Raw genomic sequence first — 24558 nt, 5'->3', positions numbered from 1 at the left:
ATGAATAATCATTAACTGACTCTCAAATATTTAAAAACCAAATTATTTTAACAACAAAAAAATGATAAAAATACTTTTAGATAAAAACCTTCTGGTGTTAATTTAAAATGACTTCATATCTAAGACACTGCTTTTAGATTGGGGAACAGTCAGAACTCACGCTTCTGTCTCACCACCTCATTTTTCTTAGTTCAGCCTCCCTTTCTTTCCTCCCCCAGGAAGAGTCTATAGATGACCTGCCAATGCACTTCTAATGCTGCAGGAAAAGCAGCTAAACATCAATTAAAGCTTAGCATCCACTGGTGCTACTTCCCCTACATCAAAATTACACAGGCCAAAATTCCAAACTGGAAAGTAAAGGAATAATTAAAAGTAGTGGGGCAGGCCTGGTGGCTCAGGGGGTTGGAGCTCCGTGCTCCTAACTCCAAAGGCTGCCAGTTCGATTCCCACATGGGCCAGTGGGCTCTTAACCACAAGGTTGCCAGTTCAATTCTTCAAGTCCCGCAAAAGATGGTGGGCTCCGGCCCCTGCAACTAAAGATTGAACATGGCACCTTGAGCTGAGCTGCCACTGAGCTCCCAGATGGCTCAGTTGGTTGGAGCACGTCCTCTCAACCACAATGCTGCTGGTTCGACTCCCGCAAGGGATGGTGGGCTGCGCCCCCTGCAACTAGCAACGGCAACTGGACCTGGAGCTGAGCTGCGCCCTCCTCAGCTAAGACTGAAAGGACAACAACTTGACACTATTCTCCAATAAAACTCCTGTTCCCCTTAAAGAAAAAAAAAAAAAAAGTAGTCAAGTGTGTGATCTACTCCTCCTCTTGTCTCCTGAGGTCATCTTAACTTCCAGCAGTTAGTTGGGCTTCCTTCCTCATCGCTCTACTGAACCTTCTCAAATTTTGCTTTATTTGTCCTTGTTCTCCTTGCCCTTTCAGTTGCATCTGACACTGATGATTTATTCCTTCCCTCCATAAAATGCTTTGCTTGGTTTTTCTGATACTCTAGAATACTGGCATTTGTAACACTCTGACTACTCTGTGCTAGGGGCTGCCAGTTATCCCCAAATATCTATGCTCTCTTTCTTCCTCAGTAGCAGAATCCTGCTATTTCATTTGGGTACATGGCTACCCCAAATAAAGACTTCACTTTCAAGCCTCCCTTGAAACTAAAAAACAGCAGGCCAAAGTGAAATAAGTAAAAGTGGTGTGCAGTTACTGGAAAACATCCTTAAAAGACATTGGTGGATTCTCTATTCTCTGTTTTTCTCCTTCTTAGGTGTTGGAATGTAGGTGCAATAGCTGGAGCTGAATTAGCCATAGGTTATGAAGCAACATGATATAAGAAACTTAGTTTCCTTATACTATAGAGCACCATACAAGCCCTGGTCCACCTTCTTGGATTTTTACATGAGAAATAAACTTGTATCTTGTTTAAGTCACTGTTATTTTGAGTTTTCTGTCCCTTGCAGCCAATCCTGGTGCTCTCTAATGCATTTCTTCCCTATTACTGTATACTGTTAGTCACTTCAACTAGACCGTATGCTCTTTGGGAATATAAGTTCTGATACTGTACTTTACAGTCCCAAAATACTTAATGACTGACCTAGATTTCATGAACTTATGTTACATAATTCTGGATGGGTCACCTGTTTAATATTTAAAATGGTAAATGAAGGCTCTCAATAAAAGAGGTCAAAGATGATTTGGAAATTCTCAGAGTACCTGCTTTTCTCCATTTTTAGTTGTAGTGCGAGAAATTCAGAGAATGGGAAAAAGATTTTTAAAAACCCAGGATATTATTCAGATACACAAAATAATACCTATTAGGCTTTGTTACTGAATAGAGATTTAAAAAAAAACGTCTTAAATGAATGGATAAGATTTCTAACCACTTTATAAATCAAATGGGTGTAACTTATTAGAAGGAACGGCTTTTGCTCCAGTACTCTGGTTTCTTTGAGGAGGGCTTCTCTGTAAACACACCCCTGGCCTCCTGGTGTTTCTCACTTTACTTTCTCTCCAGGAGATGGAGGACTTTTCTGATTGATAAAACTTGGAAGAATGACTGGGACTGTCCGGTTCAGTGAATCTCTTCCCTCCTTAGAGGCAAGTTTACCCAGGGAGTACATACAGCACTCTGCTAATGAAGACGGACAATGTGCAGACAGGCCAAGTATTGCCCCATTCAGTTCCATTTACCTTTGACTTCTTCATAAAGCCTTTGCTCACAATCTTAAACTTTAGCTTAGTTTCTTTCCATCTCACCCATTATTAATTTTGAATTAGTAGACCTTAATAGAAAAGTTTTGGATCCTTTTTAGTTTTCAGGTACAGGAATAACATTTGTTTAACAACAACAGTAAACCCTTATGTTTCATTTGTCCCTATGCCAGGAGCTAGGTTATCTGTAATGTCTAAATCATATTGCATCAGTAAAGCAAGTGACCTGACAGAATTCATGACCCTCCCTACACACTCAAACTTTACACAAGATAGTAACTTGGGCCCAAAGGCAAGGGCACCCCTTTGATATTGGGGTATTCATATTGCCTATGAAACTCTATTGTATAAGAGCCATTATAATAATATCCAAGCATTCCTGCAAAGAAACTAGATGTTTACGTTTCCAAGAGGTAGGTTTGCTTGTACTTGCTCTTTGAATTATATAAAAAAAAATGTTCTACCTTGATCAGGAAATAGAAGATCTGGGAAGGAAGACATAAACATTTCTAAAGACCCACTTTGTTCAGGGCACTACACCAAGTATTTTAGACATTCTAATTCATTTAAATTCTCTGTAGTGAGAAACTGTGATTGGGGAAGTTAAAAATAAATTGCCCAGGATCACTCAATAAGTGGCAGTTCCAACATTTGAACTCAGGCCTGGCTCTAAAGTCCATCCACATTCCTGCATAGTACAAAGCCTTCCAGAAGCTTTGTTTCCTACTAGATGTCATGCTACAGTATCAATGACTTACAGCTGTTTGGTCAGCTAAGGACGCAACCCAGCCTCGTGCCGAAGTTTCAGATCCATTTTTTACCTCAGTGATATTTAAAACTACCTGGCTGTCTATGGTAGATTGCAAAAATATTTCATAGCTCTTCCTGTCAAGAAGCGGAGTCTATTTCCCTACTCAGACTCTGGGCTGACCACATAACTTGCTTTGACTAGAAGGCAGCAGAAGTAACATTGTGAAGGTTCTCAGCTTGGGCCTCAAAAAGCCTTGCAGCTCTCTTTTTTGCCCTCTTGGAACCTTTTGCCAACAAATGAACAAACTCGGGGTGAGCCCGATGGTAGATGAGAGACCGTGTGAAGCTGAGATGTGTCATCCCTGCTGAGAACCCACGAGCACAGTCGTCCTGGCTGCTGACCACACGTGCACAAATCACCCCATCCAAGACCAGAAGAACTATCTAGCTGAGCTCATCTCAAATTGCTGGCCCACAGAGTTATAAGTATAAAGATTGTTGGTTTTAGCCACTAAGTTTTGGGATAGTTTGTTACATAGGAAAAGCTAACTGATACAGCCTCTCTGACCTAGATTCAGAGATTCCTTATAGATAAAAATAAATAGGGATAGGCCCAAAGGCCACTGTAAAGTTTACTGACCATTGCTTATTCATGCATTCTACTACTTTCAAGCCCAGTCAGATTCAGTATTAAAGTTCCCTAAACCCAGATAGGTTGGGTCTTCAAGCAGTTGACAGTGACCTAGTCCAATCCTCCCCTCCCATAGGCTCAAGTGATGGAGGAAAGCCATGCATACTGGCAACTCTAGGGCTTCTGAGATTCAGTCCTTGAGCTTTAACTACATTGTTTTTAAAAGTACCTTCTAAGTCTTGGGAGACAAGCTCAAGCCAAGTATAGAATCAGCAATTTAAACGTGTACAAAGGGCTTTATGATCTGTACTTTTTGAGCATGACTATGTTTTAGCAAATAATTGGAATCAAGCCTCACATCTAACTGAATGGTGCTTAAACATGGAATGATGATGAATTTTTGCTGTTGCTTAGTGCAAATTTCACTGGAACCATAATTCTGTAACACCATATCAGACCTTCTGAGAAATTGTCACTTCATAGATAAAATAGGCTTTATCTGTAAAAGATAAGAGTTAACTTGTCAAAATTGAATTAGCTCTTATGGCATTTCCCCTTTATGTCAAAATGTTTTTATTAATATAAACTCAACCTCAGTTTTTCACACAAACAAATGTTTCAAGTGTAACGAAAGATACAATTCTACTTTAAATGCAACTCAGAGTGTTCCATTACAATAATTACCATCAACTAAAACAGACTGAGGCACAAAAAAGCAGTACCTTTCACAATGACTCTGATTTAAGATTTTGGAGCTGAACCTGAAACTTAAAAGTTGCTAAGTCACTTGCAAAAAATTAAATTGTATCTGGTGACTCAGCTGAATGGTTACTCAGAAATGGTATAAATGGTACAGCTAGTGTCCATCAAGTAGACACTAGCCATGAGCACCTGCAAACTCAGGTGGAGAGAAATGGCACTGATCACCTTTGGAAAAATAAGGATACCTATAAGCTGATTCTGTGTATTTTTTACACTTGGGATTTGAGCCAATGAGACAAGATAAGTGGATCCAGGGCTGAAATATGGATTGTGACATAAGGGCCACTGTGTACTCTCTAAGCGGTTTGTAACTGCTATTCTGCATAGCACTCCCTTGAGTGGTGCCTACTGCTTGTCAGACCTGGGTCCTATGTCAATTCCTAGGTGATTCTAATTTCATTCATCCATTCAACTAAAATCTGCTGATTGCATTTTATGCAAAGTGCTACTTCCTGTGAAATGATTCCATTATGCATCTTCCTGGAAAAAAAAAAGGGAGAAAGGAAGAAGCAGAGAAAAATAATAGTTCAGGGATTGCTTAATCTGTGCAAGAAATAACAAGTATTTCTGAAACAAATATGTAGATATACTTTTGCTTCATTTAGAATGAATCAAGTGAAAAATGGAAAAAAATCTTTCACCGGTACCTGTATCCCAATTCTTCACTAAGGTGGATCATATGAAGGATGTATGATTCTTTGCTTGTTCCAGTGAGGCCCGGCAACAATAAGATAGTAGGTCTGGTGCTGGCATCCGTATAACTCTTATTATTATCGTTATCAAACCAATCCAGTGAAATCTGCCCTCCATCTGCAGTTTTAATAAGTTCACTAAAATAAATAATTCAAAAGCATACTCATTAAGTGTTTCAAGTTGTGTCTTAATATTAGTGTCTTAATTCTATAAATATATATTATTTGGTCATTGCAAAATAACTTTTTTTCCAGCACCAGACCGTTGGGTAGTCACTGAGACACACACACACACACACACACACACACACACACACACCACTTTTATCACAAGAATGTTATGAAATTAGTATCATAAAGTATTTCCAGCAACACCAGTAAAAGGTAGTATATAAAAATAAACTTCAAAGTACATCAAGTATTTATCTTAATCATTTCCTCATTTCTCTAAAATACCCAGCATTTAACCCCTATTTGATTGAGGTCACCCAAATAATTCAACAGGGAATTATGAATAAGTAAAATGCTGATCTGATCACTGCTCTGGTTCTTTGACTCAATAACAATCTCCCCACAGAGTATATTACAAAATTTGCTTCTTAAATATTTTAAAGTACTTCTCACATAGTATCTATGAACATATAGAATTTTCCCAAACAAATAGTACAAGTCAAGCAACAAAAGAAACTCCAGGAGGAATAGATGACTCAGGGAAATTAATAATAGACACCATTTAAATCTCTTGGTTACTGATATATTCCAGACCATATCTTTAACACCTCAAGGACATTATCATCAAGAAGCCATTTGCTTATCAATACCAAGTACATTAACAGAGACGTCCATTGCACAAAATCCAAATTAATTAATCCTTCTCACCCCCATCCCTAGCATCAATTAATTGGTACATATTATCAAAGGATCTAGGACCTCAAGGACAGTTGCAAGAAAATTTGGAAAAGAATAACCTCCGAACACTTCTCTCATCCTACAAATAAACCATTTACAGCAAGTCACCGGAAAAAAAAATGGTGAAAGGCAATACCTGAATGTTTTCCTGCAGCTGGTTGTGGGCTGGGGGCATACCTTCCATTTTCATTACCCCTTTGTTTTCTATATACTCAATAAACCAGAGCTTCAATTAACCAAGTACTGGGCGCATGCAAAAAAAGTGATTTTGAAGAAATAACTGAAAATGGGTATTTACTTACTTCCTGTACTGCACCGGGGGCTTGGAAGTGATGAAAGGTCTCAGCAGCGTCTGTCCTCGACTCTCCCAGCACCAGACCGTTGGGTAGTACGTTTCTGTTACCACGGGACAGTGGTCCTGAAGGAAGCGGCTGAAACTCTCACCCCCGGTCACTAACTGGGGCTTCTGTGGGGAAAGCCAGTATCAGTGAAGGATCCAGAACAAAGTTTCTGCCAACCGTAAACCAAAAATGAGCACAGATTCGTCCCTAGCGCACACGATCCCTCGGGTTACATCTTCTGGAAGCCTAACTCAAATAATTCATAGTCACAACAAACTAAAGAATGGTTTATCAAACCCCTCGAAAGAAAGGCGAGAGTTGAAATAAGGGAGTCATTTTCAAAAATGCTACAGCATTGCCACGCAGCTTTGCCGGTGTAGCGAATGGTCACAGGGCAGCGCCGCGCGCGCGGAGGTCAGAGGGTCCGGGCTGCGGTCCGTGGACTCGGGACGGACCCACAGGCAGGCGGCAGGGGCAGGGCGGCTTCCCCGCGCGCCCTCCAAGGGCGTCCATCAGATGTCCGGGAAAAGGGCAACAACTCGGGAGCAGCATGCTCGCCCCCAGCGCGGCCCCAGCCGCCCGACCCTGCCAAGAGCAAGCCTCCGGCTACGCCCGATGCGGTGGCTCCAGGCAAAGCCGCGGGTGACCCTGCGCCTCGGCACCCGCGCCACCCCCCGGCTCACCTTGGCAATGCTGCTCAGGTAGTAGCAGGCATACGCGACGCTGAAGCCCAGGATCAGAGATATGCCCACTCCGGAACCGAAGAACCCCACCCGGACTTGGTGCTCCAGGTAGAGGGAGAGCTCACGGGAGAGCAGCCGCAGGTCCATGGCTAAGCGCTGCATGGCCCGGGGAGCGCCGCGCGCTGGTCCTACCGCTGGAGGCCAGCCAGCTGGCGAGCGGGCGCAAGTGGGAGCGGCGGCGGCGCCGCGGACCCTAGAGCCGAGCGTCTCCCGCCCGGCGGAGCACCGCTTCCGCCAACTAACGCGGCTGAGCAGCCCAGGGAGGCGTAGCTCTGCCCGCCGGCCGTCGCCGACTCCGCCCCGGCTTCCCCCGAGCCGCCCACACAGCCAGCCACTCAGCAACCTTCCAGAGGCACGGTTCCAAGCCCCGCCACCCAGACGGCTAACAGGGGTCTCTCGGTCAGGTCGCAGTCAGCCTGGATGAACCCCAAGAGTGGGGAGAGCGGGCGCTGACTTCGGAGAAGGAAATGGGCCTGGCAGCGCACCTGCCCCAGTGACCTTGAATGATTTCGCGCGGCGGTGGGTCTCGGTGAATCCTTCCAGTAAACTAGCAGTTTAAGGTGCCCGGGAAGAATAAGTTGGATTCAAAGATTTGGGAAGTTAGCGCCAAAAATATGTTGGGAGAATGCACTCACTACGTAGTGAAAAAATCCTACATCCTCAGGAAGTTGTGTTGTCCCTGAAGACTATTAAAAGAGGAAAAATATTCCATTAAACATTCAACAGTGAGGACATTCATACTTGACTTTAAATCTCTCTGTGAATTCTTTTAATAGCTAAGTATGCCTTAAATGAAAGTGTTTCCCTAAAATAAGTGAGAAGGTCAAGAATAGGAACCGGGATTCAAAAAAATTTAAAGGCTATTTGTGGTTCATCAACGTATCGAACTGGTAAACATATGGAATTTCACAGTTACCTAATGTGTGGACAAAAAACCATTTATGAAGTAGATTCTCCTAGGCTTATTTATGGCAACATGACTAAAGCCAGGAGATACAGATATCATCTATAACCCTTATAAGGGTTAGAAGATTTAACAGTCTGTTACTATGAGCTCCTCCCACCAAGAGGTACCAAGAGTGGCAAGGCTTGAACAGGCCAAAGGGAAAAGATAAGGGCTGTATAGACTATGAAACATTTCACAGAATTATAAATTAATGATATAAAATAGTGATGGAGAAGTGAGCGGGATGGGCCAGAAAGGAGCAGTTATTTGGCTTTGATTAGGTCATTGCAACTTGATGGTTGCTGGTACCCAGAATAATTCAGTTCCCTTCACTGAACCTTTTTTTTTTTTTTAAATCTGTAGAATAATAATTTCTACTTTACAGAGTTGTTGGGATAACTAAATGAAATAATGCATGTGCTAGCCTCCCCCTCTGTCTCTGAATATAAGTAATTCTCTTTCACTCACTGGCTCTTGTACCCTAGCACACCCAGAAAGCACAAATGCACATGGTGGTTGCCATACCAGACAATTTACATGTGACATTCTTTATAATGCCTGCACCTGTCTTCTGCCCCGCCCACCAATAAATACATGTATATTTCATTTTGCTTAAGTTTAAAGTGACAATATCATAAACTAAGATTCTTCATAAGCATCAGAGTGTATAGAAAGCTTGCTGACCTGGGAGTAAACAACTCTGAAATCTTCTACCAAACGTACACAAATCATTTACGCTTTTGGAGCCTCAATTCCTTGTGTATAAAATAGATGGTTGAGATGGAAGATGTCCAAGTTCTTTCCTGTTAGAACATTCACAATCTTCCTTAAGACAAGTATTTTTACTTCCAATTTAGATGAGGAAGTGAGAGTTCAGACCCTAACATGACTCCAGTGATCTCTTCCTTCTGGTGTCGGTGCCTTTGTATAATCCCTTCCCCTTGAGTGCAGGCAGGACCTGTGACTTACTTCTAACCAATAGAATATAATAAAAGTGATGGGATGTCACCATTCCTGTGGTTACATTATGTTATATGACTCTAGCTTAGCACACTGGAGCTAAAGGCTTTCCTGCCTGCCTTGCAGAAGCAAACAGCCATACGTATTGCCCATGGAGAAAGCCACATAGCAGGGAATTAGTGGTGGCTTCTAGGACTTATGGGTGGCTTCTAGCTGACAACCAACAATGGGGCCGTCAGACCTACAACTCAAGGAAATGAATTTTGCCAACACCCTGAATGAGCTTGGAAGCAGATTCTTTACCAGTCAGGCCTCTAGATGAAAATGCAGCCTGTCCAACATATTGATGCAGACTTGTGAGACCCTGAGCAGAGGACCCAGCTAAGTTGTGTCTGAACCCCTGACCCACGGAAAATGTTAGATAATAAAAATATATTGTTTTAAGCTGCTAAGTTTGTGGTAATTTGTTATGCAGCAATAAAAAGCTAATAGAGAATATAAAAAGGTCCTACAAAAGCATTCAAAGATTAGTAAATATCAGTGGCTCATTTTTGCCTACTAATGTATTTACTTTAGGAACATTTTAAGTAAGTTGAAGATTTCATTTCAATTCTTTCAATCAATATTCAAAATTAAGAAACTCATTGAGGGCGGCCGGTTAGCTCAGTTGGTTAGAGCGCATGCTCTTAACAACAAGGTTGCTGGTTCAATTCCCACATGGGATGGTGGGCTGTGCCCCCTGCAACTAGATTGAAAATGGCAACTGGACTTGGAGCTGAGCTGTGCCCTCCACAACTAGACTGAAGGACAACGACTTGACTTGGAGCTGATGGGTATTGGAAAAAACACACTGTTACCCAATAAAATTTGGAAGAAAAGAAACTAATTGAGAGATTTTTGGTTTTTTACTTTATACCTCACTGTTTTAAATGGTCACAATGAACATTTATTACTTTTTAAACGGTAAAAACGTTATTAAAAAATACAAAGCTAATTATAAAGGAGTAAATCACGTGAAAAGATATATAGCTGAAAGAAAGACCAAAACATTCTAAGATGTAATAGAAGACAAGTTTTAAACAGAAACACCTCTTGACAAATTTTGTGCAATATGGCCTGGTTCGAAACTAAGATCTGGGTGCTGAATGTGGTCATTGCTACTGGGGTGTCATTGTGTTTAGTCCCTCTCAGCTAATATATCTATGTATGCTAATATATATATGTGTACATATACTAGTATGTATACATATATTAGTGTGTATATACTAATACACACTAATATACATATATGTGTGTGTGTGTGTGTATATATATATATATCTATATGTATACCGGGGTGCCAAAAAATGTATACAAGTAGACAGTTCGGTCAACGTTGCTCAAGCAGTAGTTCACCGTAATCAGAAGTGTCTGGACACTGATGGTAACCACTTTGAGCACCTCTTATAATTGCAGAAGTCAAACGTGACTTGTGTTCATCTTTTGTTATGGATATATAGTGAGTATTAAAATTTTAATACAATTTTTTCCTTTCTTAAAATGTGTATACATTTTTTTGGCACTCTCTGTATATATATGTATATATATGAGTATACACATACATATGTGTATGTGTATATATGTATATACACATGTAAGTGCACGGTGTAAAGTTCTTGAACTTAATTGTCTGATCATATAGTTATTTCTGTATCTAGCCATCTATATTTACATTAAGCTAAAGATGAGTTCAGAGTATAACTCTTTTTTTTTTCAATTTATTGGGGTGACAATTGTTAGTAAAATTACATATATTTCAGGTGTACAATTCTGTATTACATCACCTATATATCACGTTGTGTGTTCACCACCCAGAGTCAGTTCTCCTTCCATCACCATATATTTGATCCCCCTTACCCTCATCTCCTACCCAGAGTATAACTCTTTTATGTGGACTCCCTGATGGCTTTTAGGAGGAATTGAACCTCCTTATTAGCAATGTTTCTGGGGTTTTTTCCTTTAATTTTTGAATTTCCCATCTGTAATGGGAAACACCCTATAGAATTAACCTCCTCAATTCTATGGCAAATGAGCAACAATAATCAGGCAGAGGACAGAATGGTTTGTACTTACAGAGAATGCCAGAACTGAAAATCAGAAGATATATACTTAATGAAACAAATTTTAGGTTACATCCAATGAGAAAAATATTGTACTTCTATATGAACTGTTACCAAAAAATTGCAAATGTCACCAAATTATTTATTAATACTACTCTGTGACCCCAAACTCCTCAGTTTTAATATTCATCATTATACAAGTTGTAGCCCTAGCTTTAGCACTAACAATTCCTAACACTAACAAAACAACCTTAGCACTAACAATATAATTTCCAACTGATTGATTTCTTTGGGAGGAGCACTGTTCCCTAGGAATTGAGGCCAGAGTAAAATAAGGAAGAGCTCAAGTATCTGGCAAAAAGTCAGTTCGGAAAGGAGGAATGTACATGTGGACCCCATGTGGAGGCCTAGGAAAGAAGTTGAACTTGAAGGCTTAAGAACTGGTCAATGGTGCAGGAAAGTATGTGGTCCCCAGACCCCAGTTCTAATTTGTACTGTTAGACTTATCACTGGAGTTTTGAGCAAAAATCTGCTTAAAGCTTTTCTTAAGGTTAATTTGTGTGTTATGGCAGCCAAGTAGTATCCATAAGAGGAAGATAAATTAGCCTCTTCTTCCAAGGTAACTCAAGTCATTTGGGAATACCTTCCTGTGGAGGGGATTAATTTACAGACTATAAACCAACTGCAGGAACATAACATCGATGCTTCTTCTTCCTCATTCCCCACGGGAAAGCCAAAGTCAAGCTTTGTGTAAGATGGAATGATATACAGACAGACAGAAAGAAAAAGAAACCATCAAATGAGTTCCAACTCAAATGGTTGAGATTAAAATTATCTTAATAGAAATTCATGATAATACTTTCATGGAAAAAAAATGCAGCTTTCTGATCATATGTAGTTGGAAAGAGAAATATTTTTGGCCACCTTGACATCTGTGAAAACACCCTGTCCTGTTAATTCCCAAATAGCTTGTTTATAAGTAAATGTACCCATAGTAGACAAGTGTGGAATAGTCAGATGAAAGTGCAAGAATGTGCCAAAAACAGTTCTTAAGCAAGGAACTCATTTAAGTAAAAAAGAAAAATGCAAAAGAGAATAGTATGTTCTTTGTTGTATATCTTTTAACTTATCTGTATAGATACATGTGTGACTGATGGGATATGGTCCTTAAGGCGGGGGTGGGGGGCTGCGAATGAGACCCAAACACAGGTGAAAGCAATGTTCTTTCCTACCTATGGTAGAAAAGATCTCAACCTATGATAGGCAGAATTCTAAGATGTCCTCTTCTTAAAATTCCTCCTGATGTACATACCCGTATGTAATCCCCTCCCCTTGAGTGTGGATGGGACGTGTGGATGTCATTTCTGTGACTGTTATATAATATGGTAAAGATAAAGAGATCTTGCAACTAGACTGAAAATGTAAGAGATGTAATGAAGGTCACTAATCAGTTGATCCTGAGTTAATCAAAAGGGAGATTGTCCTGAATAATCAGGTGAGCCCTTTGAAAGAGGGTCCAGGAGTCAGACATAGAAAAAGTCAGAGACCTTTTCTTCTGCTGGCCTTTAAGAAGCAAGCCTTCATGAGTGCTGCAACTGCAAGAAAATGAATTCTCTGAACCACATGAACTTGGAAGAAAACCCTGCATCTCAAACTACAGCTATGACCATTGAATATAACATTAGCTGTCTGTTTTTCATAGTGTACTTTATCATGTTGAGAAAATTCCATTCTATTCCTACTTTTTTGAGGGTTTTCATCATGAAAACATGCTGGATATTTTTAATGATTTTTCTGCATTAAATGAGATGATCATGTGATTTTCCCCCCTTTCATTTTAGTAATGGAGTATAGTATGTACATCGATTGATTTTTGTATGCTGAACTACCCTTGCATTCTGGGGTAAATCCCACTTAGTCATGATGCATAATCCTCTTACAGTGCTGTTGGGCTAGGTTTGTTAGTATTTTGTTGAGGATTTTTTTCCATGTATATTCATAAGGGATATTGGTCTCTAGTTTTCCTTTCTTTTGTTGGTTTTGTTTGGCTTTGGTATCAAGGTAATGCTGATATCAAAGAATGAGGAAGTGCTTCCTCCTTTTATTTTTTGGAGGAGTTTGAAAAGCATTGGTGTTAATTCTTCTTTAAATGTTTGGTATAATTAACCAGCGGACCTTGCTGGTCCTAAGTTATTTTGGGGGGGAAGGTTTTTGATTACTGATTCAACCTCTTTACTTGCTGTAAGTCTGTTCAAATTTTTTTATTTCTTCTTCAGTCAGTTTAGTAGTATGTGTTTTTCTAGGAGTTTGTCCATTTCATTTAGGTTGCCCAATTTGGTGGCATACAGTTGTTCACAGTATTCTCTTAAAATCCTTTCTATTTCTTTAAGGTTTGCAATAATGACCTCATTTTCAATTTGATTTTAGTAATTTGCATCTTCTCTCTGTTTTTCTTAGTCAGTCTAGCTGAAAGTTTTGATTCTAAAGGATCAATTTTTGGTTTCAGTGATTCTGTTGTTTTTATATTCTCTATTTCACTTGTCTCTGTTCTAATTGTTATTATTTCCTTCCATCTGTGAGCTTTGGGTTTAACTTGCTTATCTTTTTTCTAGTTCCTTAAGGCATAAAGCTAGGTTATTGATTTGGGATTATTTTTTAAATATAATAATTTTCAGCTATAAATTTCTGAGCATTATTTTTATATATTCCATGAGTGTGGGTATGTTGTGTTTTCGTTTTTATTCATCTTACATTATTTTCAAACCCCGTTTTTGATTTTGAAGAAATTCTTTGACTCACAAATTAAGAGTATGTTGTTTAATTTCCACATATTTGTGAAATTTCCAAGTTTCCTTCTATTATTGACTTCCAGTTTCATTCCATAGTGGCGAGATAAGATACTTTGTATGATTTCAATCTTTTTTAATTTATTGAGACTTGTTTTGTGGCCTAACATATGGTCTATACTGGAGAAATTTCAACATGCAATTGAGAAAAATGTTTATTCTGTTGCTGTTGGGTGGGGTGTTCTATACATATCTGTTAGGTGTAGTTGGCTTATAGTGTTGTTAGAGTCTTCTGTTTTTTTAATTGATATTCTGCATGGGTGTTCTATCCATTACTGAAATGGCATATGGAAGTCTTCAACTATTATCTAGAACTGTCTATTTATCCCTTCAATTCTGTTAGTTTTTGCTTCATCGGAAGTTGGACAATTAAGTTCGTGAACTCATCCTAAAAAAAGTGCTGCATACCTCATTGCTGAATATTGCTACGGTCATCTTTGAAGTACTCCCCTTGGGAAGCTATGCACCAATGCCAGCGCCTAGTCCACCCTTCAAAGCAATTTTGGAACTCTTATTCTGGAATGGCCATCAGAGCTATTTATTACTACCCTTCATGTCCTGGATGTTATCCAAATGCCTTCCTTTCAATATTTCCTTGATCTTTGTGTAAAGAAAGAAGTCATTGGGGGCCAGATCAGGTGAGTAGGGAGGGTGTTTCAATACAGTCATTTATTTACTGGCTGAAAACTCCCTCATAGACAGCCCCATGTGAGCTGGTGCATTGTTGTAATGCAAGAGCCATGAATGTTGGCGAAAAGTTCAGGTCGTTTAACTTTTTCACGCAGCCTTTCAGCACTTCCAAATAGTAAACTTGGTTAACTGTTTGTCTAGTTCATACAAATTCATAATGAATAATCCCTCTGATATCAAAAAAGGTTAACAACAGCATTGCAACAAGTTTGCAAACTTAATTGTCAGACCTCGTATATTTTGGGGCTCTCTTACTAGGTGGATGTAATTGTTATATTTTCTTGATAGATTGTCCTTCTTATCAATATATGTTTTTCTTTGTCTTTTGTTAACCGTATTTTTACTTAAAGTATATTTTGTCTATTAGTTTAGCTACCCCAGTTCTCTTTTGGTTACTATTTGCCATGTTGTAGTAAGTTGAATAGTGACTACAAACAGGATATGTCTAAGTCCAAACCAGATACCTGTGAATGTGACCTTATTTGGAAATAGGGTCTTTGCTGCAGACATAATGAAGGGTCTTGAGATGAGATCGTCTTGGTCTTAGAGTGGGCCTTAAATTCAATGACAGGTATAATTTATAAGAAGAAACAAAAGGGTATTTGAGAGATATGCAGAGCGGAAGGCAATGTGTAGAGGCAGAGATTGGAGTGATGCATCTCCATGCCATGGAATGCCAAGGATGCCAGCAGCAACCAGAAGCTAGGAGAGAGTTACAAGATAGATTTTCCGTCAACTTCAAGAAGGAATTAACCTGGTGGACACCTTTATTTTGGACTTTGGTCTCCAGAACTGCAAGAGAGTAAGTTTCCATTGTTTTCAGCCTCCCAGTTTGTGGTAATTTATCATAAAACACTAATACAAATGGAATATATTTTCCATCCTTTCACTTTCAACCTATTTATATCTTTGATACTAAAGTGAATCTCTTGTAGACAGCATGTAGTTGATCATATTTTTTTTGCTTATTTTCTACCCATTCAGTCAATCTGCCTTGTTTTGAAAAACAGCTTTACAGAGGTATAATTCACATACTATATAATTCATCTGTTTAAATTGTACACTTCAATGGCTGTAGTATATTACACTATAAATTTTTTAAAATTGTGGTAAAATACATATAACAAAATGTGTCACTTTAACCATTTTTAAGTGTAAAATTCAGTGACATTAATCACACTCAAAATGTTGTGCAACATCCCCAGTTGTACGTCCCAAACTTTTTCATTGTTCCAACAATAACCTCTGTAACTACTGAGCAATAACTCTTCATTGCCCCTCCTCCAACCCCTCTGGTAACCTCTGATCTACTTGCTGTCTCTATGAATTTGACTATTATACATACCACATTTAAATCGAATCATACAATATTTATCCTTTTCTGCCTGACATGTGTCACATATTTTAATGTCTTCAAGGTTTATCCACGTACTTCACTTCTTTTTATGGCTAAATAATATTCCATTTTATGTATACACCACATTTTGTTAATTCATTCATTGATGAACATTTGGGTTGTTTCCTCCTTTGCTACTGTAAATATTGCTTCAGTGAACATTGTCATACAATTATCTATTTGAGTGTCTGCTTTCAATTCCTTTGGCTATATGAGACGTGAATGTTTAAATTAAAAAAGCAATTATTACAATAAAAGACAAATTGCCATTACAATACTCAAAATACTCCCCTTCACATCGAACACACTTATCCCATCATTCTTGCCACTTTCTGGAGTCCTGAAAGTCCTCTTTCATGAGTGTCTTTAGTTGCGCTGTTGTGACTGCCTCAATGTTCTAAACCATTTTGACTTTGGGGAAGAGCTAGAAGAACTAGAATAAGGTGGATAAAGATACACAGTAATGTTTTTATTTGATAGAAATTGCTGTGTACCAGAAGAGATGTGTGATATGGAGCTTGTCATGGTGGAGGATGATTTACAGCACACTATAAAACACGCCTTCTCTCAATCACAGCTCACACCCAACTAACTGTACTGAACAAGTTGAAACTTGTCACACACTGTTACAAGGTTCCACATGCCACTTCCCATATTGAAGATCCCTGCCTTTTTGTTGGATGGCACTTGGCAGCAGCATTCACCGTATAATTTGATCACCGATCATAATGGAAAGGCTCTCTGTCACACACTTTGATTCTGGCATGGCGATTTCAATCAAATAAAATCACGATGTGTCCTCACCCACCTTATTCACTGAATCTGGCATTGTGTGACTTCTGGCTCTTTCCCAAAGTCAAAATGACCATGAAAGGTAAATGTTTTGAATCGATTCAGGACATCAAGGCAGCCATGATAGCGCAACTAAAGACACTCATGAAAGAGGACTTCCAGAACTGCTTCTGAAAGTGGCAAGAATGACTGGATAAGTGTGTTCGAAGCAAGGGGGAGTATTTTGAGGGGGGTTAATGGGTTAATGGCAATGTGTCTTTTACTGTAATAAATTTTTTTAAATTTAAGCATTCACCATATTTTTTCATCACACCTTGTATACCTAGGAGTGGACTTACTGGATCGTGTTATAATTCTTGTTCCTTTTTTTTTATTGTGCAAAACATACATGGAATTGATCATTTAACCATTTTTAGTATACAGTGTAGTGCCATTAATTACATTCAGATTGGTATGCAACCATCACCACCATCCATCTCTCTGTAACTTTTTCATTTTCCTCATAGAATATTTCAGTGAAATGTTATGTGTGGTGCATCTTGGAGGTAGAGAAGTAACGGAGAAAAGAAAGTTTGTGCAGTTTGGCACTAGGAATTATAATTGGATCCACTGCCAATTTGCATATTTATCTGCAACAGAATGCCTGAGAACACTCAAAAGGGTTCATGGTAACATGAGAAGTTGCTGGAATTTATGTTGAATGTCTGATCACATGCCAACAGGAAGAGAAAAATTGCTCTGTAAAGTCTTCCTGGGGAAAACAAAACAAAACAAAACAGATCTAAGATTTCATAAGAGTGTTGTTGCATTCTTCAAGCTCTCACTATTGGTGAATCTCACTTAGGAAGACAAAGGAAAAGAAGTGCTATTTGTTGGTTGGGATCTGAGGTGTTGGTACAAATGTTTGGGGATGATGCAAGTATGCCTTAGATCACAAAGACAGATTCTGACAGGCCAGGGTGTGTGGGAGGCTTACGTGGTCCCTACTTATGAGCAGAGTGCCTTCCAGAGGCAGGTTGGCACAGGTCAAAGATTGTGGCCCCTAACATGCTTGAATTTCTGACATTTGCCCACAGAAATGTTTTCTGTGCTCCTCAGACACAAAACCTTGGCACTTCTCAAACCTAAGTATGTTATAGTAAAAAAAAATGAACCAAGAATCATTGTATGTACAAATATTATTAATTCCTTTGTCTTACATGTGAGGCAACTGGAACCAGAGAAGTTAGGTGATTTGCTGAAGCTTATAGAGCTAGTAAGCCTCACTGTTAAGCTAGAACCAAAGTCTCCTGACTTCAGTGCTCATTTTTTCCCACCACATTGTTTCTATTCAAAAGGCTGACACTGTCTAAAATGTCAAATGACTTCCTCTAAATCTGTTTGAGAATTCAAACAATGTCAGTTTAAGCACTGCCAGATAAGTTTAACATAATCAATCATATTTATTTCCAAAACATTTTTTTCTTGTGAGAATTTATTCCACTTTCTTTGGCACTGGTTTCCTTGCTTCTATTCTTGGACCACGTGCTTTGGATAGAGCTGACATCACACCCACCTGAAGAGTGACGGAAGCCCAGGCCTATCATGACCTCAGAGTTTGATTCAAGGATAGGTAGAGGATCCATTCAGAGTCATTGTGTCACAAGGAGACCTCTGCTGAGACTGTTGGGAGAGTAGGTAACTCTTTCCTGCTGGAGCTTCTAACAGTGAGGATGAATGAAGCCAGGAGCTTTGGGCTACTTGGTGACTACAAAAGAAGCCAAGAAAAGGAAAGACAGAAATGAGAATTGGAGGAAAACTGAATCCTAAAGATGCTGTTTGAGCTCCCAAGGCAGTATACACATTAATTAGAACTTCCATTTTTTTTCAGTGATACGATCTAATAGATTTTCCCTTTTGGTTAACCCAATTTGAGTTGTTTTCTGTCCTTTGAAATAAAAAAGTTCTAACTAATATAACATTATGCTGATTATTTAGAAAAATAATTCTAGAAAGGAAGTCACTAGAGAGCAAATTTGTTAAGTAATACAATGAGTCAAGAATTGGAATTAGTTGGGATTGCTTTCAGCTTCAATTTAGAAAAACAATTGAATCTAAAAACAACTTAAACAATAAGGACATTTATAATCTCATATAAAAGTCTAGAAGCAGAGAAGCAAGGAAATTTTACCATGGAAAAGGTCCGGTTACTCACCGCACGAAAGCCAAAGCTCGAGAGGCGCGGTTGATGGAAAGAAAAGCAGGTTTTATTCCAAAATGCCAGCATTAAGGGAAGACAGTGGACTCCCTGTCATAAAGACTGCCTTCCTCTCTTAATACTGCCAAAAGGTTTTATAGGCATGCAAGGAGGGGCAGAGCAAAGGAAGGAGTAGTAGTGGGCCAGGCAACTCCAGGAAAAAGCGCTTCCTAGAGGCTGGTTTGCCCCAGGGTCAGGAGTGAATCCCATACAGTTGGAAAAAACCCCTCCCAAGTTACCAGGCGTGGTGTGTACACTGGCCGGAAGTAAACAGAACCACTGAAACTGGTATGCATGGTAAATACATAGCAAACAGAATTATTAAGATTTGGTGGGGGAGGGGGGGTAAAAGAAAAAAAACTTTCAAAAATCTCAAGCCAAACCTCAATCAGATTGAATTACATCAGAAGTTTAAATTTCAAAATTAGAAGATATAGGGTCACTGTTACAGAAATACCAGGGTTGGTTAATTCATCAGTACAATAATATCATCGAGGACCCAGAATCCCTTTTATGTAAAAATTGGGGCATAGATTAGGAAAAAGGGGGACACTGAGACTTAGAATGAAGACATCTGGGTAGATTCAGACAAATCTGAGAAACTTGAATCCCCAAGTCCCTCTTAGAACCATCCCTCTCTCCCTCCCTTCTTTTTCCCTTCCTTCCTTCCAACCTCTCTCTTTCTGTCTCTCTCTCTCTCTTTAAATTCTTTTTTAAAAGTAGTTTAAGATTCATAATAAGTTGCAAAAATAACGTAGAGTTCCCATATACCCTGTGCCCAGTTTCTTCCAATAATATCTTATATAACAATAGTACTTTGTAAAAAGTAGGAAACTAACATGGGTACAAATAGTAACTCAGGTACAGACTGTATCCAGATTTTGCCAGTTTTACACATGCTCTTTTTTGGGGGTGTACAATTCTATAAAATTTTATTACGTGTGGCTCCATAGTAACTATCATTATGTCGCTGAGCCATTTGTTGTGCGCGGAGGCCTTCTCGCCGCGCCATCTTTCAGGCGGGGCGGCCTCCGGGGTCTCTGCTCCCGCTCCCCACACAAGAACGCAGGATATGGTGAGGCTGAAAAGGAACACCCACGGAGCCATAGGTAGGGGAGCCATACCACCACGGTCTCACTGGAGGCTGGGCCCACCGGACACCGACCTGCCGTCCGCTTTTCCGCCAACCGACCGACCGACGACTCTCCTCCACTCTCTAGACTCTGTTCCTCTCTCTCGGCTCTCCTCTTCCGCTCTCTTCGGCTCTGCTCAGCTCCTCGGCAATCCTTTGTAGCCGCAGCAGTTATACCAGCAGCCAATCGGCTAACCTGCCACAGCCGACGGCCAATCAGCCACAGCTGACGGCCATTCACCACCCGAGCCAGCACCTTTCCATGTGAGGCCGAGAGCCTGTAAACTACTTTCTGGGGCTCTGTCCCCACACATTACAATAGGGAATCAGAATTGTTCCATTGCCACAAGAAAGTTTTGTGTTACCCCTTAAGGGTCACATCCTTCCCTCAGCTCTACCCCCTGACAACCGATGATCTGTTCTCTATCACTATAATTTTGTTATTTCAAAATGTTATATACAGGGAATTATATAGTATGAAACCCTTTGAGATAATGCCCTTGAGATCCATCCAAGTTGTGTGCATTCAGTTTGTTCTTTTTGCTGAAGAGTAGTATTTCATTTCCCTGATCTTTCTTAGCCAACCAAAACATTCCTTTTCTCCATGTCTGAGGAGACTAGCTTTCCCTTGATTGAAGACCCTGTAGCAAATTCATCTGAAGTAGTTCCTTGTCTGATCTAGGAGAAAGTAGATTATAAATCCCCAAATTGCAAGATTTTGCAAATTTATATTGCCAGAAACCTAAGAATATGTATGGAAATGGATTCTACAAGTGCCAGAAAAAGAACAAAAAAGAACAGAACTTAACATTGGACTGGACTGCACTCATCAATATGGGAGCACTTACCAGATTTTTCAGATAGAATGTGTAGCTCAAGCAGCAGGTCAGTTGCCTGAAAAGAGGACTTCATGGCGGCTTACTTTCAGTAGGTTGAGACACCAAAACTTCCCTGGTATAGTCTCAGGGATGGAACACAAAAGCTTCAGGCGCAGGAAAAGTAGTCCCAGAGAACACTGTTTTCACTAAGACATTGAGAAATGCATTGATGAGGGGAGGGGATCACCAGCATCTTTAAAAAACTCAGGCCAGGGATCATAGTGGGAGATTTCACCACTGAAATAGGTTCCTTGATTTCAAGCCAGAGTCACAGAGGGCAGGTGTCAGGTCTTAACCCCCAGAGACTAGATAAATGCAGTTACTAAAATGGGAGCTAGGACCAGAGTGGCAGTAAGAATGTTTTAACTCACATAGATCTTCGATGGTGGCTTTTAATCAGAGTGGATTAAATAGATAGGCACCTTACTTTAGTCGTTTTTGATCTACACAATCAGAAAAACTCTAGTTCTGGTAGTCAGATGCCTTTTCTTTTGGAGGAGAGAAAGGGTGAAGGTATCTTCATATTAAGTGGAATGGTTGCATCGTGTTAGGCAGATGCATACTTTTATTTCTTTGTTATATGGAAATTTAATGACAGTAGAATGGTGCTGGGTACTCAATAGGGTAGACTATTCCTGTTACTTGTGGGAGACTAATGGGAGACCATCTGACAAGAGGAGAAGCCATTTTTTTGTTTCCCGCTTCTGTTGGAATTTCCAGCAGCTTCTGCAGTTCTAGGCACTGCAGTGGTAGAGTACGCCTGCATTCATGGAGCTCTGACTTTGGCAGTAAGTGACAATGGTAGGCAACTTTGGACTCCTGGTACCCTGCAGCATCACTGTAAGCCTGGGCTCCTGTCTTAGTGCAAAACAACAGCAGTTACAATATTAGCAGCCTCAATGGCTGTGATCATGGGTCCTAGGTAACATCGATTTCTCTTTTCCTCCTCTAGTCCTGGAGGATAGTGTTTTCCAGTAGTTATTACTCTTTTTGTTTCTGCATCCCTTCGAACACTTTGGCAAACAATTTGCTGTATTAAATTCCTTTTGTTTGACTATTTAGAGTGATCTATGTTTTCCTAAGTGAACACTAGATGATATACTTTTCTTCTTGGGCATCCAGCTAAGCTACACTTTTCCTCCCTTTCAGTTAGATGTAGCTGAATTCTAAACTATGGAATGTGACTAAGTGATATATGCCAGATATAACTCTGACTTTTAACACTCTCCAAATACTATACATTTCTATAGACTGTAAAGCAGCCACAAATTCATTTACAATAGTAAAATAGTAGATGAATACCAAAAACTACTTCATTTCTGTGGCAAGGATTTATTTCTTTTATCTTATGGTTGGAATAAAAATTGTACTAGCTTTGAATGACCCTAAATATTTCTGTACAAATGGGCAGACAAGCAAACATATGCACAAAATGACTGGGTTCTAAACATGACAGACACGTCTGACACAGTGGTCAAAGTGGGGTGTGTCTACTTTGGAGAATACCAATATAAACATCTGGGGAAGAAGAAGACGATCTACTGGAGTGAGAGAGAAACTATCAAACTTTTCCATATATTTTGTATCTTATCCTCTTATAATTTCTATTTTGAGTATGTTTTATAACATATGTAACATGGTAGTACATATATAACTTAAATATAAATAAGTACATATATTGGAAGTACATATCCCAAAATCTTGTACTGAAAGGATGTATGATCAAAAACATTTAGAGACCACTGGCAAACTATATTAATTTACAGGTCTGAAATAGTATTAGCAACATGATAGTGTTACAAATTCACAACATACAGAGGGTGCCAAAAAAATGTATACACATTTTAAGAAAGGAAAAAACTGTACTAAAATTGTAATACTCAATATATACCTATAACAAAGATGAATACAAGTCACATTTGACTTCTGCAATTATAAGAGGTGCTCAAAGTGGTTACCATCAGTGTAATTTTAACAGTTTTTCTCCTTTCTTAAAATGTGTATACATTTTTTTGGCACCCTCTGTATTTAATAAGGGGGTGGGTGAATGGATAAGAAAATGTTTAATGTGGAGAAATACATCTAGTATTAGATGGGTTATAATTTTAGCTCTATCTCTCCCTCTGTTTTACTGGACAAGTTAATCAGCCCTGACCTCATTTTTCATCTTATCAAGTATGATTGGGCTAATTTGAGGTTTTCATATTTGTGCTCAGTGTACTCCAGAGATTTTAAAGAGTTTCTGTAGAGCCCCTGTAAAGGCAGGAGGAAAGGAAGATGACAGGTAGCTTCTAGCCTTGCTATATTTCTTTATCTAGAGTATCTAGCTCCCTTTGTACAGAGTAAGAGCCGAAGGGTTGAAAAAGGGGGTAAGAGAAGAAAACCATGGGGCTAGATCACTTCTTAAGATCTTTTTCCATTTTAAGGGCAAATAAAATTTAAAGTTATTATAACTAGTCTCTGGTATTAAGAATAAAAGCCTATCTAAATATTAGATTGTATCTTAGTAAGTGTAAAACTCTAGGGTGAGATAAAACACAATTAAATACATGAAAGCCATTATTAATATACTGTTTGATGTAAAATGCAAGGTTGCACTATTAATAGTCTAACATCTCAGTTGGCCTTTACTTGACTCAACTTACTTTACAAAGTCAGTGACAAGTATAACTTCTGCAGTGGCTGTATTTTTTTCTAAAATATTTTTATCAACTTATTCATTTATGTGATCAATTTAACTGGTTAATAAGGAAAGAAGGAAACCGGAAAAGATCTCAAAGAGAGAAGAAAGAGTTGGCAGAGCAGGAATACTTAACAGTGTCCTTAATTGAAAAGTTGCAGTTGAGCAGCTCTAGCAATAGCACATTACAAATTTCCAGGATGACACCTGAAACTAATAAAAAAATAATTTCCAGGATGAAAATATTTGAAACTGACTAGAAAGTTGGCTGGCTTGCTTTGAGCAAATATTTTATGTTTAGTTTCTAAAGATAGCTGTACGTCGCCTTTGAGACTCCATATTGGTATTTTCCTGTTTCATTTATATGCAAAATTGAGAACGTTTTATTTATTTCACTGTATAATTCATTGGTTACATTTTACACCCCTTTTCCACTTAATTATTCAGTTCTACTGGAGTGTTCCTGTTCCCTTGACTCTTAGAAAAAGCACCAGTATACTTACAACGCATCCGTGTTGGGCAATGAAACAATGATTTTAAATCCTATACATCACCGTGTCATTTAAGTAACAGCAGCAGCAGTTCCAATATTGGCAGCCAGAAACCACTCTTACAGTCCTCTTACTTTCCTTTCAAAGTTGTATTTTGCGATTGGGGTTGAATTATGTCGGGGGGTGTTATCAATGGGCAAGGTGCTTGTGAACTCTTTCCCCGAAGCTTGCGCTGTTTGGAGTTTACTTACTCCGCATGAAGGCAAGACACATCATCATTCAGTACCGTTTTGCTCAAATCACCCACTCTCGTTTGAAATGTTTTCAATTTACACACACAAAAATACAGGTTGCCCTTAATCTATG

The 24558-nt window shown here is 39.2% G+C and overlaps 1 protein-coding gene and 1 long non-coding RNA gene across 2 annotated transcripts in view; both read right to left on the bottom strand.

The window, feature by feature from the left end:
* Positions 1–7345, bottom strand: part of ABHD3 (abhydrolase domain containing 3, phospholipase) — a 36655-nt gene extending 29310 nt beyond the window's left edge. The window contains exons 1-3 of the mRNA XM_019741283.2: positions 6987–7345; positions 6265–6428; positions 5009–5191 (exon numbers count right to left, since the gene is read on the bottom strand). Coding sequence (XP_019596842.1) covers positions 5009–5191; positions 6265–6428; positions 6987–7148 — 509 coding nt within the window. The 5' untranslated portion in view covers positions 7149–7345. The remainder of the gene's footprint in view (positions 1–5008; positions 5192–6264; positions 6429–6986) is intronic.
* A 10848-nt stretch (positions 7346–18193) lies between these two features.
* Positions 18194–20170, bottom strand: LOC109452331 (uncharacterized). The gene is made up of 2 exons (XR_012498785.1): positions 18970–20170; positions 18194–18522 (listed from the first exon to the last, which is right to left on the bottom strand). It is a non-coding gene; the product is annotated as an uncharacterized LOC109452331 (long non-coding RNA).
* Between the last annotated feature and the right edge of the window lie 4388 nt (positions 20171–24558).

This window comes from Rhinolophus sinicus, linkage group LG09, assembly GCF_036562045.2.
Source record: "Rhinolophus sinicus isolate RSC01 linkage group LG09, ASM3656204v1, whole genome shotgun sequence".
Classification (NCBI taxonomy): domain Eukaryota; kingdom Metazoa; phylum Chordata; class Mammalia; order Chiroptera; family Rhinolophidae; genus Rhinolophus; species Rhinolophus sinicus.
This window is presented reverse-complemented; position numbering and strand designations above follow the sequence as displayed.